Source organism: Chiloscyllium punctatum, chromosome 33, assembly GCF_047496795.1.
Source record: "Chiloscyllium punctatum isolate Juve2018m chromosome 33, sChiPun1.3, whole genome shotgun sequence".
In the NCBI taxonomy this organism is placed as follows: Eukaryota; Metazoa; Chordata; class Chondrichthyes; order Orectolobiformes; family Hemiscylliidae; genus Chiloscyllium; species Chiloscyllium punctatum.
In genome coordinates, this window is record NC_092771.1 from 32,155,166 (window position 1) to 32,174,725 (window position 19,560).

Here is a 19,560-nt window from a genome sequence, read left to right on the forward strand (position 1 = left end):
AGCGCAATGTTCCATGGTACAAATCCTATAGGAAGGATAGAAGAAGAGGCAAGAGAGGAGGAGGAGTTGTGTGTTAGCTTAGGGAGAACATCATAGAGCGACAGAAAGAGTTGAAAGTTCGTTGACTGAGTCTATATGCATTGAACGGAGAAATAAAAAGGGGGCATTATTTTGATAGCATTGTACTATAGACCCACCAATTGCCAGCAGGAGATTGAGGAGCAAGTTTGTAAGGAAATTGTAAATAGCTGCAAGAATAATAGGGTTGTATTAGTAGCGGATTTTAACTTGCTTAACATCGACTGAGACTACTATACTGTTAGCAGCTTGGCTGGAGAGAAATCTATTAAATGTGTTTAGGAAAAATTTCTTAGGCAGTATGTAGATGGTCATACTAGAGAAGGGGCAAAACTTGACCTCCTCTTGGTAAATAGTAGGGGAAGGCTTTGGGACAGTGAACATAATTCCATTAGTTTTAAAATAGCTGTGGAAAAGACTAGGTCTGATCCACAAGTTAAAGTTCTAAATCGGGGCAAGGCCAATTTTGATGGTCTTAGACAAGAAATTCCAAAAGTTAATTGGGAGAGGCTGTTTGCAGCTGGTAAGTGGGAGGCTTTTAGAACTGCATTAATGAGGTTTCAGGACCAGTATGTTCCCGTTAGAGTGGCACAGTGGTTAGTACCGCTGCCTCACAATGCCAGAGACCCAGGTTCAATTCCCACCTCAGGCAACTGTCTGTGTGGAGTATGCACATTCCCCCCGTGTCTGCATGGGTTTCCTCCGGGTGCTCGGGTTTCCTCCCACAGTCCCACAGGTGAATTGGCCATGCTAAATTGCCCGTAGTGTTAGGTAAATGGGTAAATGTAGGCGAATGGGTCTGGGTGGGTTGCTCTTTGGAGGGTCGGTGTGGACTTGTGGGCCGAAGGGCCTGTTTCCACACTGTATGTATTCTAATCAGAGTGAAGGTAAGGCTGACAACAGTAGGAAACCCTGGATGACTTGAGTTATTGAGCCCCTGGTCTTTACACATTAGATATATCTGCTTCTTAAACAGCTGGGATCAACTGAATTCCTTGAGTGTAGAGGTTGACGAAGTATACTTAAGAGAGAAATCAGAATGGCTAAGCTACAAAGGGTCACAAGGTGGCTGTGACAGATAAGGTAAATGAGAATCCAAAGAGATTCTACAAGTACATGAATGGCAAAAGAGTAACTAGGGAGTGAATAGGGCTTCTTAAAGATCAACGAGGTCATCTACGTGTAGAGCCAATAGAGTTGGGTGAAATCCTAAGTGAATATTCTCATTAGTATTTACTGTTGAGAAAGGTATGGATGCGAGGGAACTTGGAGAAGTAAATAGTGATGTTTTGAAGAGTGTCCATATCACAGAAGAGGTGGTGATGAAAGACTTAAAACGCATTAAGTTAGGTAAATTCCCAGGACTTTGTGGGAGGCTAGGGAGGAGAACACAAATGATAATTGTCTCATCGACAGCCATGAGTGAAGTGCCTAAAGACTGGAGGGTGCCTAATGTGCTGTTATTTAAAAAAAGTTGCATGGAAAATGCTTGGAAACTACAGATCAGTGAGTCTGATGTCTGTGGTGGGTAAGTTATTCGAGGGGACTCTGAGAGACAGGCATTTAGAGAGGCAAGGATTCATTTTGCTTCATCCACAGTAAATCATTTCTCACGACTTTTAAGTTTTTTTTTGAAGTGGTGACTAAGAAAGGTAGATATGGACAGTGCGGTACACATTGTCTACATGGACTTCAGCAAGGCCTTTGACAAGGTACCGCATGGTAGTTTGTTGAATAAGGTTGAATCTCACAGGATCCCGGGAGAGCTAGCCAATTGGATACAAAATTGGCTTGACAATAGAAGACTGGTGGTGGAAGAGGGTTGTTTTTCAGACTGGAGGCCCATGTCACAGGGATCCTTGCTGGGTCCACTGTTATCATCATTGATATAAATGATTTAGATGGGAATTTAGGAAGTGTGGTTAATATGTTTCTGAATGGCAGTAGGATTGGTGATGTCTTGGACAGCAAAGAGGGAGATTTGCTCATGTGGTTAGGGAGGGTTTAAACTAATTTGGCAGGGGGAGTGGGAATCAGAGCTAAATACCTGAGAGGGGGGCAGTTGCAAATGGGGTAGTGACAGGACATAGTGAATCTGTCGGGATGGTTTCCCATGTGATGAAAAAAGGGATCAGTTAAAGTGAGTCTGCTTTAATGCAAGGAGCGTCAGAAATAAGAGTGACTAACTTTAGAGCATGGATCAGTACTTGGGGCTACGATGTTGTGGCCATAACGGAGACGTGGGTTTCACAGGGACAGGAATGGTTGCTTGATGTTCCAGGGTTTAGAATTTTGAAAAAGAACAACGAGGGTAGAAAAAGAGTAAGGGGTGTAGCATTTGCTAATCAGAGTGTGTCACAGCTACAGAAATGAAAGTTGTTGAGGAAAGTTTGTCTACTGAGTCAGTATGGGTGAAAGGTAGGAACAGCAAGGGAGCAGCCACCTCATTGGGTTTTTTTGTTACAAACCCCCTAATAGCAATAGAGAGATTGAAGAACTCGTAGGTCGGCAGATTTTGTTATGGGTGATTTCGATTATCCCAATATCGACTGAAACCTCTTTAGTGCAGATGGTTAGATGGAGCCGTTTTGGCCAGGTGTGTTCAGGAGGGTTTCCTTACTCAGAATGTAGACAGACTGACGAGGGAAGAGGCCTTTTTAAACTTGGTGCTCGGCAATGAGCCAGGACAGGTGTCAGATCTCGCACTGTGAGAACACTTTGGTGACAGTGATCACAACTGCCTTACATTTACCATAGCCTTGGAGAGGGAAAGGAGCAGTTACCAAGGGAAGATATTTAATTGGGGAAAAGGAAATTACAATGCTATCAGACAGGGATTGGTAAGTACAGACTGGGAGCAGTAGTTACACAGAAAGGGCACAGCAGACATGTGGAGACTATTTAAGGAGGAGTTGTTGCTAGTGATGCACGAATTTGTTCCTCTGAGACACATAAGAAGGGGTAAGATTAAGGAGCCTTGGATGACAAGAACAGAGGAGGCACCTTACATAAGGTGGAGGAAGCAAGGGTCTAGCACAGCTTTAGAGGATTACAGGCTTGCTGGAAAGGAGCTCAGAAATGGACTGAGGGGGCATGAAAAAGGCTTGGCGTGAAGTATTAGGGAGAACCCAAAGGCATTATACTCATACGTGAGGGATAAGAGAATGATCAGGGAGAAGGTAGTGCCAATCATGGAACTTGTGCGTGATAGGGGAGTCATTTAACTACATGAGATCTTGTTGTGATTGAGAATTTTAAGGAGCTGGGATGATGAAGTTGATGTGCTGGAAATTTTGGCAATCCCAGGGCCAGAGCAGATTTATCCTGGGCTGCTCCGGGAAGCGAGAAAGGAGGTTGCTAAGCTGCTGGCAAAGATCTTTGCTTCCTCCTTCTCCATGTTGTTGCTGTTTTCAAGAAGGGTAATAGGGAAATCCCTGGCAATTACAGACCAGTCAGTCTTACGTCTGTGGTCAGCAAAGTTTTGGAAAGAATTCTGAAGGATAGGATTTATGACTATTTGGAAAAGCATAGCCTGATTAAAAGTAGTCAGCATGTCTTTGTGAGGAAGAAATCATGCCTCACAAATCTGATTGAGCTCTTTGAGGAGGTGACAAGACAGATCGACGAAGGTCGAGCAGTGGATGTGGTGTATATGGACTTCAGCAAGGCATTTGATAGGGTTCCCCATGGTAGGCTCATTAATAAAGTCAGGAAGCATGGGATACAGGGAGATTTGGCTATCTGGATTTAGAATTGGCTGGCTGACAGAAGGCAGAGAGTGGCTGTAGATGGAAAATATTCTGCCTAGAGGTCAGTGTTGAGTGGGGTCCTGCAGGGCACTTTTCTTGGGCCTCTGATCTTTGTAATTTTTACAAATGACCTGGATGAGGAGGTTGAGGGGTGGGTTAGTAAATTTGCAGATGACACAAAGGTTGGACGTGCCATTGATAGTACCGAGGGCTATTGCAGGCTGCAGCGTGAAATAGACAGGATGCAGAGCTGGGCTGAGAAATGGCAGATGGGAGTTCAGCCTGGATAAATGCGAAGTGATGCATTTTGGAAGGTTGAATTCGAATGCTGAATATAGGATTAAAGACAGGATTCTTGGCAGTGTGGAGGAACAGAGGGATTTTGGTGTTCAAGTACATAGATCCCTCAAAGCTGCCACCCAAGTGGATAGGGTTGTTAAGAAAGCATATGGTGTTTTGGCTTTCATTAACGGGGGATTGTGTTTAAGAGCCGCGAGGTTTTGCTACAGCTCTACAAGTCCCTGGTGAGACCACACTTGGAATATTGTGTCCAGTTCCGGTTGTCTTACTATAAGAAAGATAGAGGGTGCAAAGAGGGTTTACCAGGATGCTACCTGGACTGAAGGGCTTGCTTTATGAAGAGAGGTTGACTAAGCTCAGACTTTTCTCTCTGGAGAGGAGGAGGAAGAGAGGTGACCTGATCGAGGTATACAAGGTAATGAGAGACTTGGATAGAGTCAATAGCAAGAGATTCTTCCCCAGGGCAAGATTGACTGGTACAAGGGGTCATAGTTTTAAGATATTAGGAGAAAGGTATAGAGGGGACATCAGAGGAAGGTTCTTTATGCAGAGAGTTGTGAATGCATGAAATGTGTTGCCAGCAGTGGTGGTGGAAGTGGAGTCACTGGGGACATTTAAGTGACTGCACATGGACAGCAGTGAATTGAGGGATGCGTATGTTAAGTTATTTTACATTAGGATTAATCCTTGGCACAACATTGTGGACCAAATGACCTGTTCTGTGCTGTACCTTTCTATGTTCTAAAGTTATCTGGAAATGAGGCGAGATCTTGATCAACTGGGCCAGTGGGCTGCGGAATGGCAGATAGAGTTTATTTTAGATAAATGCATTTTGGTACGGCAAACTAGGGCAAGACTTACACAGGTAAAAACAATGGCTGCAGATGCTGGAAACCAGATTCTGGATTAGTGGTGCTGGAAGAGCACAGCAGTTCAGGCAGCATCCAAGGAGCAGCGAAATTGACGTTTTGGGCAAAAGCAATGGTAGGGCCCTGAGGATGTTACAGAACAAAGACATCTTGGGGTACAGGTTCAAAGCTCCTTGAAAATGGAGTCACACGTAGACAAGACAATGGAGAAAGCTTTGGCATACCGGCTTTCATTGGTCAGAGCATTGAGTGCAGGAGTTGCAACGTCATGTTGCAGCTGTTCAAGAATTTGGTGAGGCCATGTTTGTAGTACTGAGTGCAATACTAGTTGCCCTATGAGCGTGGTCAGAGTATTGACGGTCAATTAAAATTTTCTTAATGTTTAAGATAAAGATTTGAACTCTTTTTTTTTAGATTAGATTACTTACAGTGTGGAAACAGGCCCTGCGGCTCAACAAGTCCACATCGACCTGCCGAAGCGCACCCACCCAGACCCATTCCCCCTACATTTACCGCTTCCCTCCCCCGACATTTACCCCGGTACCTTAACACTACGGGCAATTTAGCATGGACAATTTACCTAACCTGCACATTTTTGGATTGTGGGAGGATACTGGAGCACCCGGAGGAAACCCACGCAGACACGAGGAGAATGTGCAAACTCCACACAGACAGTTGCCTGAGGCAGGAATTGAACCTGTGTCTCTGGTGCTGTGAGGCAGCAGTGCTAACCACTGTGTAACTTGATTATATGAAAAGAACACTTTGGTTGTTTTTCTGAACCTTTATGAAATATGCCTAAGAATTGGGGTTCCATCTATTGATCTGTCAATGGCATGTGCAAGTTGTGAGCAACTGCCTGACTGCTGACAAGTGATTAAGTAGAATGATTTAGTCTCTTCTGTGTAAAATGTCTACTGTAATGGTTGCTCTTTTTTCCTTACTGACTAACTAGGATGTGTTGGTGGTGAACTGCCCAGCTGAATGGATAGCTGCAAATCATGTTCTGGCAACATGTAGAACTTCACTGAAAAAACAAGGAGTCGTTGGCTTAAATATGGCACCATGTATGAGGACCTTTCTTGAAAGGCTGCCAGTGATGTTGCAAGAGCAATATGCATATGAAAAGGTAGTAAAAATAATAATATTGAAATTAGAATGAAGTTATAATATTATTATATGCCAAAACCTGTTGGTAACATTATAATGCAATAAAATTTCTAGTATTTGGCACACACAAGGAATGGGAGGTGCCAGTTACATAAGTCTGCTGATTGTGGCCAGAAACAATCATCAATCCCATCAACTAGGTTTGATCAAAAGGAGAGAGAAAGATGATCAAATGATCAATTCTTAAGAGTTAAAAAACCTCGTCGCATTGTTTGGTTGCATAAGAATTTCAGATAACAATGGTACCTAATAATGGGGTCTTATTAATTTGAAAGACTTTGCTATGCCAGCTAATGACATCTTTTCCCTTTCAGCCTCATGTCTTATGTGGAGACCAACTTGTTCACAGTCCATACATGCAGTGTCTGGCCTCCTTAGCTGTAGGTCTTCAGCTAGATCGGCTCTTGTGTAATCCACCAGTGTCACCTCATCATACTAGTTGCCCCCCTGACCCTGCGAACTGGAACTCCTCAGAGTGGTCCTGGTTAGAATGTTTCTCCACCACTATTAAGGCTGCAGAAGCATTAGCTAAAGGAGGGCCATTCCCTGAATGCTTCACTGTTCCAGATCTAGAGCCTGCACCAGAAGAAGAACTATGTCATGTGATGGTAAGTTAGACAAATCATTAGCTTGTGCATTAGGGATGCAAGGTAGGGAAGGAGGGGGAAAGAATTAACCAGATGCTTAAATGTCTTTACGAGTAAAGTAGGATTGTGCTGAGTGCATTGCCACCTTCTTGAACACTGGAAACATTATGCTGTTGGTACATGAGTAATAAGCTACTGCTCGGCATTCTGAGGCAGAATAGGCCATTTTTCAATGTGACGGCAGGTGTGCACGTAACAGAACCTCATTGAAATACCAGAAAATGATTTGATGAAATCACTAGCTAAGAGGAGAAGGATGTGTACATAAGGTCTAGCTGACTGAAAACAGACAAAGCTTTGGAAGAATATCGGGAATGTAAGACCAACCTGAAACGAGGAATTAAAATAGCTAAAAGAGGTCATGAGATATCCTTAGCGAGCAGGGTTAAGGAGAACCCCAAAACCTTTTATTCATATATAAGGAGCAAGAGGGTAACTAGGGAAAGGGTTGGCCCGCTCTAGGACAAAGGAAGAAAGCTATGCATGGATTCAGAGAAAATGGGTGAGATTAGATTAGATTAGATTAGATTACTTACAGTGTGGAAACAGGCCCTTCGGCCCAACAAGTCCACACTGATCCGCCGAAGCAAAGCCCACCCTACATTTATCCAACACTACGAGCAATTTTGCATGGCCAATTCACCTGACCTGCACATCTTTGGACTCTGGGAGGAAACCAGAGCACCTGGAGGAAACCCACGCAGACACTGGGAAAATGTGCAAACTCCACACAGTCAGTCGTCTCAGATTCTCAATAAGTACTTTGCATTGATATTCACCAAGGAGAGGAACGTGGTGGATATTGAGGTTAGGGATAGATCTTTAATTCTTGGTAAAGTCAGCATAAGGAAGGAGTAAGTGTTGTGTATTCTAAAAGGCATTAAGGTGGACAAGTCTCCACGTCCAGATGGGATATATCCCAAGTTACCAAGGGAAGCGAGGGAGGAAATAGCTGCAGCTTTAACAGATACCTTTGCAGCATCCTTGAACATGGGGGAGGTCCCAGAGGACTGGAGAATTGCTAATGTTGTCCCCTTGTTTAAGAAGGGTAGCAGGGATAATCCAGCGAATTACAGACCTGTGAGCCTGACATTAGTGGTAGGGAAGCTACTGGAGAATATACTAAGGGATAGGATATATACCATTTGGAAGAAAATGGGCTTATCAGTGATAGGCAGCATGGTTTTGTACAGGGAAGGTCATGTCTTACAAACCTAATGGAATTCTTTGAAGAGTTGACTGAAGAGGGAAGGGATGTAGATGTCATGAGCTTTAATAAGGTGTTTGATAACGTTCCCCATGGTAGGCTGATGAAGGTGGTGAAGCCGCCTGGGGTCCAGGGTGTTCTAGCTAGATGAATAGAGAACTGGTTGGGCAACAGGAGACAGAGAGTAGTAGTGGAAGGCAGCATCTCAAAATCAAGACCTGTGACCAGTGGTGTCCCACAGGGATCTGTGATGGGACCACTGTTGTTTGTGATATACATAAATGATTTGGAGGAAGGTGTAGGTTGCCTCATTAGCTAGTTTGCAAATGACACTAAGATTGATGGAGTAGCAGGTAGTGAAGGGGACTGTCAGAGAATACAGCAGAATATAGTTAGATTGGAGAATTGGGCAGAGCAATGGCAGATGGAGTTCAATCCGGACAAATGCGAGGTGATGCATTTTGGAAGATGCAATTCAAGAGCGAGCTATATAGTAAATGGAAAGGTCCTGGGGAAAATTCATGTACAGAGAGATCTGGGTGTTCAGATCCATTGTTCCCTGAAGGTGGCAATGCAGGTCAGTACAGTGGTCAAGAAGGCATATGGCACGCTTTCCTTCATCAGATGGGATATTGAGTACAAGAGTTGGCAGTCGTGTTACAGTTGTATAGGACTTTAGTTTGGCCACATTTGGAATACTGCATACAGTTCTGGTCGCCACATTACCAAAAGGATGTGGATGTTTGGAGAAGGTGCAGAGGAGGTTCACCAGGATGTTACCTGGTATGGAGGGTGCTAGCTATGTGGAGTGGTTGAGTAGACTAGGATTATTTTAATTGGAAAGGGGAGGTTGTAGGGGGACCTGATTGAAGCTTACAAAATCAAGAGAGGTGTAGACAGGGTGGATAGCAAGGAATGTTTTCCCAGAGTGGGGGACTCAATTACTAGGGGTCACAAGTTCAAAGTGAGAGGGGAAAAGTTTAAGGGAGATATGCATGGAAGTTTCATCATGCAAAAGGTGATGGGTGCCTGGAATGCGATGCCAGCAGAGGTGATAGGGGCAGGATGATAGAATCGTTTAAGATGTATCTCGACAGATATGTGAATGGACAGGGAGCAAAGGATTATAGATCCTTAGAAAACAGTGGGCACGTTTAGATGGAGAATCTGGATTGGCCCAGACTTAGAGGGCCGAAAGGCCTGTTCCTGAGCTGTAATGTTCTTTGTTCTTTGAAAAATGTGAGTAACATTAAATCTGATGATGACATGACCTCATTCTGTAAAAGTAATCTCTTCAAATTCGCATTCCAAGTGCTGTTGGGAAGGTAACACTCTGATTTTGACTCCATGACAGTGAAGGAACAGTGACACGTTATCAAATCAGAATGGTGTATGGCTTGGAGAGAAATTAATAGATGGTGGTGTACCCTTTTCATTGATAGAGGTCATCGATTCAGAAGTTGCTTTCAAAAGGGCCTTGCAAATTTCTCCAGAGCATTTTGAATATGGGATTCACTGCCACTGAAAGCCAGTTGTGGAGGGCGAGAATGTGTAAAATCGTGGACGGTGTGCCACTCAAAGTAGGATATTTTGTCCTGGATTGTGTTGAGCTTCTTGATTGCTGTTGGAAAGTATTGGAGCTAAAGACCAATGAACCCCCTGGTACTCATGGGGTGCATCTTAAGATATTTAAAATATCTGAAATAGAGGATCTACTGGTAGTAATTTCCAAGAACCCTTAGGTTTTGGAAATGTCCCCGAGGTTTGGAAAACTGTCTACCAAACATCTTTATTTAAAAAGGGAGACAAACAAAAAAGGTAACTATAAGTCTGTTGGCTGAACATCTGTTACTAGGAAAATGTTAGAGTCCATTCTGCCATTTATGTGCATAATATAATCAAGCCGAGGCAGCATGACTTCAAAAAGAGAAAATCATGCCTGTCAAATTTAGTAGAATTCTTTGAGGAAATAGAAGAAGGCAATAAAGTGGATTTTTAGAAGGCATTTTTTTTAAGGTACCATGTAGCAATAATGTGACTTAATAACATGAGCACTCATAGTGTTGGAGGTAATACATTTTCACAAAGTTTGGCTAACCAAAAGAAAAACAGAGTTGGGATAAGGAGGACATTTCAGGAATCTCGATGGCATTTAGTGGGACCACAATCGTTAACAATGTATATCAATGATCTCGATGAGGAAACTGAACGTACTATAACCAAGTTTGCAGATGACAGAAAAGTAAATGAGGATGACAGAACCTGCAGATGAATGTAAATAGATTAAACAGGAATGCAAAGACTTGATAGGAAAAATGTGAGGTTATGCACTTTGGCAAGAAGAATAGAGGAGTTGAATATTATTTAAATGGAAACCTATCCAACAAACGGATTTGAGAATCCTCATACATGAATCACACTAGGTTAGTATTCAAGTTTGGGGATAATGGGCAACTCAAATGAAATGTTTGCTTTTAGTTCAAAGGGAATAAAGTATAAGAGTAAGAAGTCTTTCTAAAACTATATATGTCACAAGACAGACCACAGCTGGAACGTTGTGAATGATTTTGAGCCCCTTATCTAAGGAACAATTTACTGAGCTTGGAGGCAGTCCATAGAAGTTTCACTGTGCTGATCCCAGAAATGGAAAGACTGTATTATGAAGACACATTATGTAGATTGGGCCTGTATTCACTAGAATTGAGCAGTGGGTGGCAACCTCATTGAAACATGCACGATTGCAGGAGGGAAAAACAAAATAACTGTGGATGCTGCATATCTGAAATGAAAGCAAAAAATGGTGGAAAATCTCAGCAGGTCTGTCAGCAACTGTGAAGAGAGAAATCAGCCCTGAAAAAGGGTCACTGGACCCATAACACTAACTCTGATTTCTCTGTACAGATGCTACCAGACTTGCTGGGATTTTCCAGCAATTTCTGTTTTTGTTCAGGATTTCTGGGGACTTGACAGATTCCCATATGGGGAAAGTACCTTTCCAAATGCAATGCCTAGGACCAGAGGGCATAAACTCAGAATAAGAGGCCTCCCATTTGAGACAGAGCTAAGGAGGAGTTTATTCTCTGTGGATAGTGAATCTGTGGAATCCTGTCCCACATTCGCCTGTTGAAGCTGGGTCTTGGAGTATATTCAAGAGTAAAATAGACATTTTTTTTAATCAGTAAGAAAATCAAGGGTTATATGGAAAAGGCAGAAAAGTGGAGTTGAAAATTATCAAATCAGCTATGATCTCATTGAATTTGATCGGCTGAATGCCCTACATCTGCTCCTGTATCTTCTGGTTTTTTGATCTTATCCACGCTGACAGTTCAGTCTTCGACTAAGTCAGTGCTGCATTATCATTGCAATGGCAGGCTTTCCCCAGCAATGAGAGGTGCCCAGGTGGTTGAAATCCTGCTCACCAAGACTTACCAACTAATTTAACACCAACAGCTCTATTGGAGCAGTACAAGTGGAAGACAATATCTGCTACTGAGATGACACCCACCAGCTAGGGTTGTTGCTGAATCCTTGGCCACAATTAAGGGATGGTGGGAGGGAAATCATGGAGTGGATGTGGCAGATGAGTAAGGTTAGGGGAAGGACATGAGATGGCTGTCATGGGATTCCCCATTCTAAATACCAGGTAATTTGATCAGGCTGTCAGTGCCTTCAGACAAGTTACCTCTCTTTGGACACCGCAAGTAACCATCTGTGAAGTTTTCTTGTGGGTGCTCCTCACATGGTGATCCACCTGCTTGATGCTCAATTAATACCAGTATTGATTTGAGTATTAGCCTTTACATGGGGAGTAACTGATCACTAAAGAGGCTGAATTGCCACCAGAGCAGGCATCGTTGGGCCTTCCCAATTGAACTTAATAGGATTTGTATGGGAAGGTAGTGGGCTTCCTACCCAGTGCTCTCCCATTCAATTCAAGTTCACCTCAGGAAAGAGCCTTTAATTCCATTGCACCTTTAGACTGGTGAGAATACGTCAGCTGGCAATGCTGTAAAGGTAGGGTTGCTTTTAACCATTAGATTTGTCTGCGAGTTTGATGCTAATTTGAGGTTCCTTCTCAATAGGTTCCTTCTACACTCCCTTTATACACTTGGTTTCTGTAGAGCAAGGAGGTCATGCTAGAGTTATACAGAGCATTGATCAGGCCACGCCTGGAGTATTGCGTACAATTCTGGTCACCTCACTACAGGAAGGATGTGATAGCATGAGAGGGATTACAGAGGAGGTTCACCAGGATATTGCCCAGGATGGAGAAATTGAGCTATAAGGAGAGACTGGTTAGTCTCCGATTGTTTTCTTTAGAACAGAGAAGACTGAGAGGGGAACATGGTTGAGGTGTACAAAATTATATGGGGTATAGACAGGGTGAATAGAGAGCAGCAATTCACCTTGGTTGAATGGTCCATCATGAGAGGGCATAGTTGTAGAGTAAAGGGCAGGACATTCAGAGGGAATTTGAGAAAAAATGTTTCACTCGGAAGGTGATGGGAATCTGAAATGCACTGCATGGGTGAATTAATGTGAGCCGGAACACTTGATCTTTAAAAAATATTTGGAGTAGCACTTCAAATATCGTAACTTTCGAGGATATATGGCAAGTGCATGAAGTTAGGGTTACCCTGCCTTTAGTGGGTAGTTATGTCAATGTAGACGTGATGGGCTCGAGGGTCTTTTCTACATTGTATGCTTCTATGAACCTATGAATAAAAACGTCTCCATATGCTTTATGAATACTTCCATTCTTTACAATTATAGGATAATAGTAAATGGTTTGCTGGAATGGATGAACAAATTATGTCGTGGGCATCATCACGACCAGAGGTAACTAATTATTTTTTGCTCCTACATTCTAAACACACGTTTAATGGTACTGTAAAGTTTTTTTTAAACATCATCTGTCACACTTGTTTAGGACTGGCACCTTGGTGGAAAATGTGATGTTTATCTTTGGGGAGCAGGGCGTCATGGGCAGTTGGCAGAAGCTGGAAGAAATGTAATGGTACCAACTAATGCACCTTCTTTTTCACAAGCTCAGCAGGTATGGTAAAATAATTAGATTGGTATTTCAATTTAAATTGTTAGTGTAAGTCCACCGTGCAATTAAAAGAAATTTACTAAAGGAGAACTTCAAGCAGGGATTACTACAAAAATGTGCAAAGCTGATTGAAGGCTTTCTAAACGTTATATCATTAGATTCCTAAGTGTCTTGGTTTACATTGAAGTGAGCTTTGTATCATGCTGACTTCAACAAATTTTCTTTTTATAAACCTTGAGAGGAAAGATGTTTCATAGCTCTATTATTATGACCTGTGGTGATGCTGCTTCTTTAACAAGGTTAGATTGCCCTTGTCTTTTTTTTCAGGAGGTCGTAAAGGCTTGGGCTCCAAAATGTCTGGCGTTAGCTACTTGAGAAGGCTTTCAAGTTTAAGCAATAAACACTTGTATAATGAGAGGGGAGTGCGAAGTTCTCCGAGCTCAGCTTTTCTCTGGTTTGGTTTGGTTTTAGCCAGGAGAGTAGTGAAGCTGCTGGACCCAAAGAAGCAGGTTTATGCTGATCCTCCCTCTCTGACATCTCTCCTTTAAGAACCTGTGTTAGATTTTTCCATTTTTGGGAAGTGGTGTTTTATGGGGATTGCTGCAAATATTTGGAACAGAATCATTAAGTTCAAATAATCTGTTGGGTTTTTTGTTGGATTACGTTATTCTTTATTCTATTCTCTTTAGTTGTGTTTCATTCAGTAATCTTGCCAATAAATTCTATTTTGTTTAAAACTAAGTGGTTGGGCCAGCTGTATTACTCCTGGAATATCCACTTACACCTCCTTAAAACAGCTAGCAAAGTTAGGGTCCGGGCTACTTTCTTGAAATGTTTTCAGGGTGTCTGGCCTGGTCTACAAAAGGCCATGTTTGTGATTTTCAAAATGGAAAGTAAATGATAATTCTGCAGCAACAGTTCAGCTTTTCCACCTTAACTTTTGGATCACTGCTGAGATTTGATATAGAGCTGATTGGAAATAAAATGTGTTTCAGTTCTCTTTGACAAACATTACCATCTGAACATTTTCAATAATTTTATTTACTTTGTTTGCTATTGCAGGTAATTTGTGGGCAGAACTGCACTTTTGTTATCCAGGCTAATGGAACAGTAATGGCATGTGGGGAAGGAAGTTATGGTCGGCTCGGTCAAGGAAATTCAGATGATCTTCATGTATTGACTGTCATTTCATCGTTGCAAGGTACACAGGTTTATTAGGGGAAATCGAGAGCTATAACAACTTAAAAATAAATTCCTGAAGATAAGTACAATTTTTTTGGAGAAATTCAGCAGGTTGAGCAGCATCTGTGGAGAGAAAACAGAGTTAACATTTCAATTCTAGTGACCTTTCTGAAACACACAAAAACAGAAAATATTGGAAGAACTCAGCAAGTGAAAGTCTGAAGATCACACAATGGTCACTGGACTTAAAACATTAACTTTGTTTTCTGTACAGAAAGGCTGTGAGAAGTGCTGTTTTCCTGTAGCAATTTCTGTTTCTGTGTTTCAGATCTCCAGCATCTGCAGTTCTTTGTTTTATCATATAACATTGTTTTTTTTTGCCAATCAATGAAATTGCTAATAGCCACATTTTCTTTAATGTGATTCTCATTGCTTATATGTGCACTACAGGGTTTGTAGTAACACAGCTGGTGACTTCCTGTGGATCCGATGGACACTCTATGGCTTTGACAGAAAGTGGTGAAGTCTTCAGTTGGGGTGATGGGGATTATGGGAAACTGGGCCATGGAAATAGTGATCGACAGCGCAGACCTCGACAGATTGAGGCACTTCAGGGAGAGGAAGTCGTTCAGGTGAGGTTGTTAGATTATTATTAATTGAGGATAATGTAGATTAATGAATAACTAGGTTTGAATTTGGCTTTGGACCATTTAGAGCAAGATTGATCTTGATATTTGTATACATCTTCCACCTGAAATCTTGCATAATATTCACTGTACCTGTCAATAATCAACATCTTAATTGCTGCTCTGGCTAGCTCCAAAAATCTCTCAGTGACACTCACTATCCTTTGAGATTTTTGCTTAACAAACTGCTCAGAGATACTTTTGCTTATCTCTTGGACCAGGGCTAGGGACACAACCATTGTGCCACAAGTATGTTTCTCACTATCCTTGAATTTTTATTTAACCTATTTCTCCTAATCAAATGGTTTGGAGATGTTATTGCACATCAATAGAGAAGGTGGGACTTGAGCACAGGCCTCCCAATCCAGGGGTGGCACAGTGGCTAACACTGCTGCCTCATAGCACCAGAGACCCGAATTCAATTCCACCCTAGGGCGACTGTCTGTCTGGAGTTTGCACATTCTCCCCGTGTCTCTGTGTGGGTTTCCTCTGGGTGCCAGTTTCATCTCACCATCCAAAGATATGCAGCTTAGGTGGACTGACCATGCTAAATTGCCCAAAAGTGTTCAAGGATGTGCGGGCTAGCCATGTAAAATGCAGGGTTATGGGAAGAGGATAGGGTAAATGGGTGGGTTTGGGTAGGGTGCTCATTGAAGGGACAGTATGGACATGATGGGCTGAATGGCTGGCTTCCACACTGTAGGGATTCGGTGATACCATGCACCATACAAGAGGACCCTACATTCAGGATCTAAATAACATCAGCTGTGCGCCGACAATTGTCAAACAATGTTCATGTCACAAAATTACCAGATAATGGCACTCTCAGAAGAGAAAATGAAAGGAAGGATTGAGGAACCTTACTAAAGGGGATGATTGTGGATAGACAATGACACATACATAAAGAATGTATGCATGATTTGCAACCGTTATTCATCTGTGTCTGATGCAAAACTAAAAGAGGAAAAGAGGCTCAGCCATGTTAAAATTGTCAGAAAAAGCAACAAGCATGAGGATTGGAAGCAGCTGAAAATTCAGCAAAAGGACCAGGAGATTCATATAGAACATAGACCATTACAGCGCAGTACAGGCCCTTCGGCCCTCGATGTTGCACCGCCCTGTCGTACTGATCTGAAGCCCATCCCACCTACACTATTCCATGTACGTCCATTTGCCTGTCCAATGATGACTTAAATGCACTTAAACTTGGCGAATCTACTACCGTTGCAGGCAAAGCATTCCATACCCTTACTACTCTCTGAGTAAAGAAATTACCTGTGACATCTGTCTTATACCTATCTCCCCTCACTTTAAAGTTGTGTCCCCTCATGTTTGCCGTCCCCCATACTTGGAAAAAGGCTTTCCCTGTCCACCCTTTCTAACCCTCTGATTATCTTGTATGTCTCTATTAAGTCACCTCTCAATCTTCTTCTCTCTAACAAGAACAGTGTCAAGGCCCTCAGCCTTTCTTCGTAAGACATTCCTTCAATACCAGGCAACATCCTTGTAAATCTCCTCTGCATCCTTTCCAAAGCTTCCACATCCTTCTTATAATGCGGTAACCAGAACTGTACACAATACTCCAAGTGTGGCCATACTAGAGCTTTGTACAGCTGCAGCATAACCTCCTGGTTCTGGAACTCAATCCCTCTATAAATAAAGGCCAAAACACTGTATGCCTTCTTAACAACCCTGTCAATCTGGGTGGCAACTTTCAGGGATCTGTGTACATGGACACTGCTCATCTGCACTCCCAAGAATCCTACCATTAGCCCAGTACTTTGCATTCTGATTACTCCGTCCTCACACTTGTCCCATTTGCCACCTCTCAGCCCAGCTCTGCGTCCTATCTATGTCACTCTGCAACCTACTACATTTTTCGTCACTATCCACAACTCCACCGACCCCTTAGTGTCATCCACCAATTTTCTAACCCACCTTCTAAGCCCTCATCCAGGTCATTTATAAAAATGACGAACAGCAGTGGACCCAACACCGACCCTTGCGGTATGCCGCTAGTAACTGGAGGGGAAAAATAGAAAATGAGAGTAAACTTACAGGGAGGTAAAAATTGATCATAAGAGCTCTTATAAGTATGTGAAGAGAAATTTGGGACAACACGGTGGTTAGCACAGCTGCCTCACAGCACCAGGGACCCGGGTTCAGTTCCTGCCTCAGGTGACTGTCTGTGTGGAGTTTGCACATTCTCCCCATGTCTGCGTGGGTTTCCTCCAAGTGCTCCAGTTTCCTCCCACAGTCCAAAGATGTGCAGTTCAGATGAACTGGCCATGCTAAATTGCCCACAGTGTCAGGTGCATTAGTCAGGAATAAGTGTAGCACTTTGGAGGGTTGGTGTGGACTTGTTGGGCCGATCGACCTGTTTCCATACTGTAGGGATTTTAATCTAATCTTCTAATCAAAAAATGATGAAAGCAAATGTCAGACTGGGGAAATTGCAATGGGTCATAAAGAAATGGCAGAAGAATTGAACATTTAGTTTGGTTCTCACATAACCTCCCAGAAATTTCAAGGAACCAATTGTTTAGTGAGAGGCAGAATTGAAAGAAATCAGTATCAAGATGAATATTGGTCAGAGCATTGCGTATAGGAGTTGGGAAGTCATGTTGTAGCTATACCGAATATTGGTTAGGTCACTTTTGGAATACAAAGGAACCTCGATAATCTGGCATTCAATTATTGCAATATCGGATTATCAGGCAAGATCACAAGGTCCCCATGCTTGGCTAAACTTTTATCCAGCATTCTATTATCCAGAATTCGATTAACCAAACCAAATGCTGCTCACCTTGTCCTTTAGATAATCGAGGTTCCTCCGTATTGTGTACAATTCTGATCTCCCTCCTGTAGGAAGGATATTGTGAAACTTAAATGAGTTCAGAAAAGATTTACAAGAAAGTTGCTCGGATTGGAGAGTTTGAGCTATAGGGAGAGGCTGAAATAGGGTGGGGCTGTTTTCCCTGAAGCATCAGAGACTGAGGGCTGATCTTCTCGAAGTTTATAAAATCATGAGGGGCATGGTTAGGGTAATTAGACAAGATCTTCTCCCTGGGATTGGGAAGACCAGAACTAGAGTGCATAGGTTTATAATGAGAGGGGAAAGATTTAGGAGAGGCTTAAGGGTGGTGCGTGCATGGCATGAGCTGCCAGAGGAAGTGGCAGAGGCTGTTACAATTACAACATTTAAAAGGCATCTAGATGGGTATGTAGGCCATGTGCTGGCAATTGGGACTATGTTAATTTAGGATAGCTGATCAGCCTGGTTGATTTGGACCTAAGAGTGTGTTTCCGTGCTGTGCATCTCTATGACTCTATGATTCTATAAAGTGGTGCTGGGGAAATTAATGGGGTTAAAGGCAAACAAATTATCAGGGCCTAATAATGTACATCTGACAGCACCAAAGGAAGTGGCCTTGGAAATATTGATGGCCATCTCTCAAAATTCTGTCAACAGTAGGACAGTTCCTACAAATTACAGGTGATTGCTGAAACCTCACTATTTAGCAAGTGATAGAGAAAACAGAACATTACAGACTAGTTAGCCTAACATCAGTAGTGGTGAAAATGCTAGCGTATAAAAAGTCGTGATGACAGAACATGCAGAACGCATTAACAGAATTGGACAAAGCCAGTACGGGTTTATGAAACGTAAATCATGCTGAGCAAATCCAAGGATGTAACTAGTAGAATAGATAGGGAAAACGAGTAAAGGCAGTGTATTTAGATTTTCAGAATGTTTTTAATAAGGTCCCTCATGAGATTCTTGGGCAAAGTTTGAAGCAAAATCAAATAGATCCCCCTTCTCCTCCTAAATGCTAGTAAATATAGACCTCTCACTAGACCTTTGGTTCCCTGACTTCTGGAGGGTTAATTGTGTCCATTTTAGTGATGACAGAGACAAACTGTGTGTTCAATTATTCTGCCATTTCTTTGTTCCCCGTTACAATTTCCCTGTGCTTAGGTGTGGTAACATGTTGCATAGATGAGAATTGGTTGACAGACAGGAAACAGAGAGTGGGAATAAATGGGTCTTTTTTCCTAGTGTCGGGCAGAGACAAGTATTCATGTAGATATAACTAGAAGGGAATATGAGTTGAGGATACAAGGAAGCTTTAAAGCAATTTTAAGTTAAGTGAGTAGGCAGACACAGAGCAGACGCAAGATAATGTGGCGAAATGACAACTAGTACACCTTGTTTTGAAAGAGCAAAAATTATCTAAATGAAGAAGTGTTGGGAAGGATTTATGTAGGGCGGCACGGTGGCACAGTGGTTAGCACTGCTGCCTCACAGCGCCAGAGACCTGGGTTCAATTCCCGCCTCAGGCGACTAACTGTGTGGAGTTTGCACGTTCTCCCAGTGTCTGCGTGGGTTTCCTCCGGGTACTCCGGTTTCCTCCCACAGTCCAAAGATGTGCAGGTCAGGTGAATTGGCCATGCTAAATTGCCCGTAGTGTTAGGTAAGGGGTAGATGTAGGGGTATGGGTGGGTTGCGCTTCGGCAGGGCGGTGTGGACTTGTTGGGCTGAAGGGCCTGTTTCCACACTGTAAGTAATCTAAAAAAACATAAGGGTGTCCTTATTCACCAGTCAATGAAAGTAGACA

The 19,560-nt window shown here is 42.6% G+C and overlaps 1 protein-coding gene across 8 annotated transcripts in view; it reads left to right on the plus strand.

Moving 5' to 3' along the window:
- Window positions 1-19,560, plus strand: part of herc1 (HECT and RLD domain containing E3 ubiquitin protein ligase family member 1) — a 466,732-nt gene that overhangs the window by 398,375 nt on the left and 48,797 nt on the right. For all 8 annotated transcript variants that reach the window (XM_072553323.1, XM_072553316.1, XM_072553320.1 and 5 more), the window contains 6 exons: window positions 5,952-6,125; window positions 6,481-6,774; window positions 12,794-12,859; window positions 12,951-13,076; window positions 14,136-14,274; window positions 14,706-14,887. In XM_072553323.1, coding sequence (XP_072409424.1) covers window positions 5,952-6,125; window positions 6,481-6,774; window positions 12,794-12,859; window positions 12,951-13,076; window positions 14,136-14,274; window positions 14,706-14,887 — 981 coding nt within the window. The remainder of the gene's footprint in view (window positions 1-5,951; window positions 6,126-6,480; window positions 6,775-12,793; window positions 12,860-12,950; window positions 13,077-14,135; window positions 14,275-14,705; window positions 14,888-19,560) is intronic.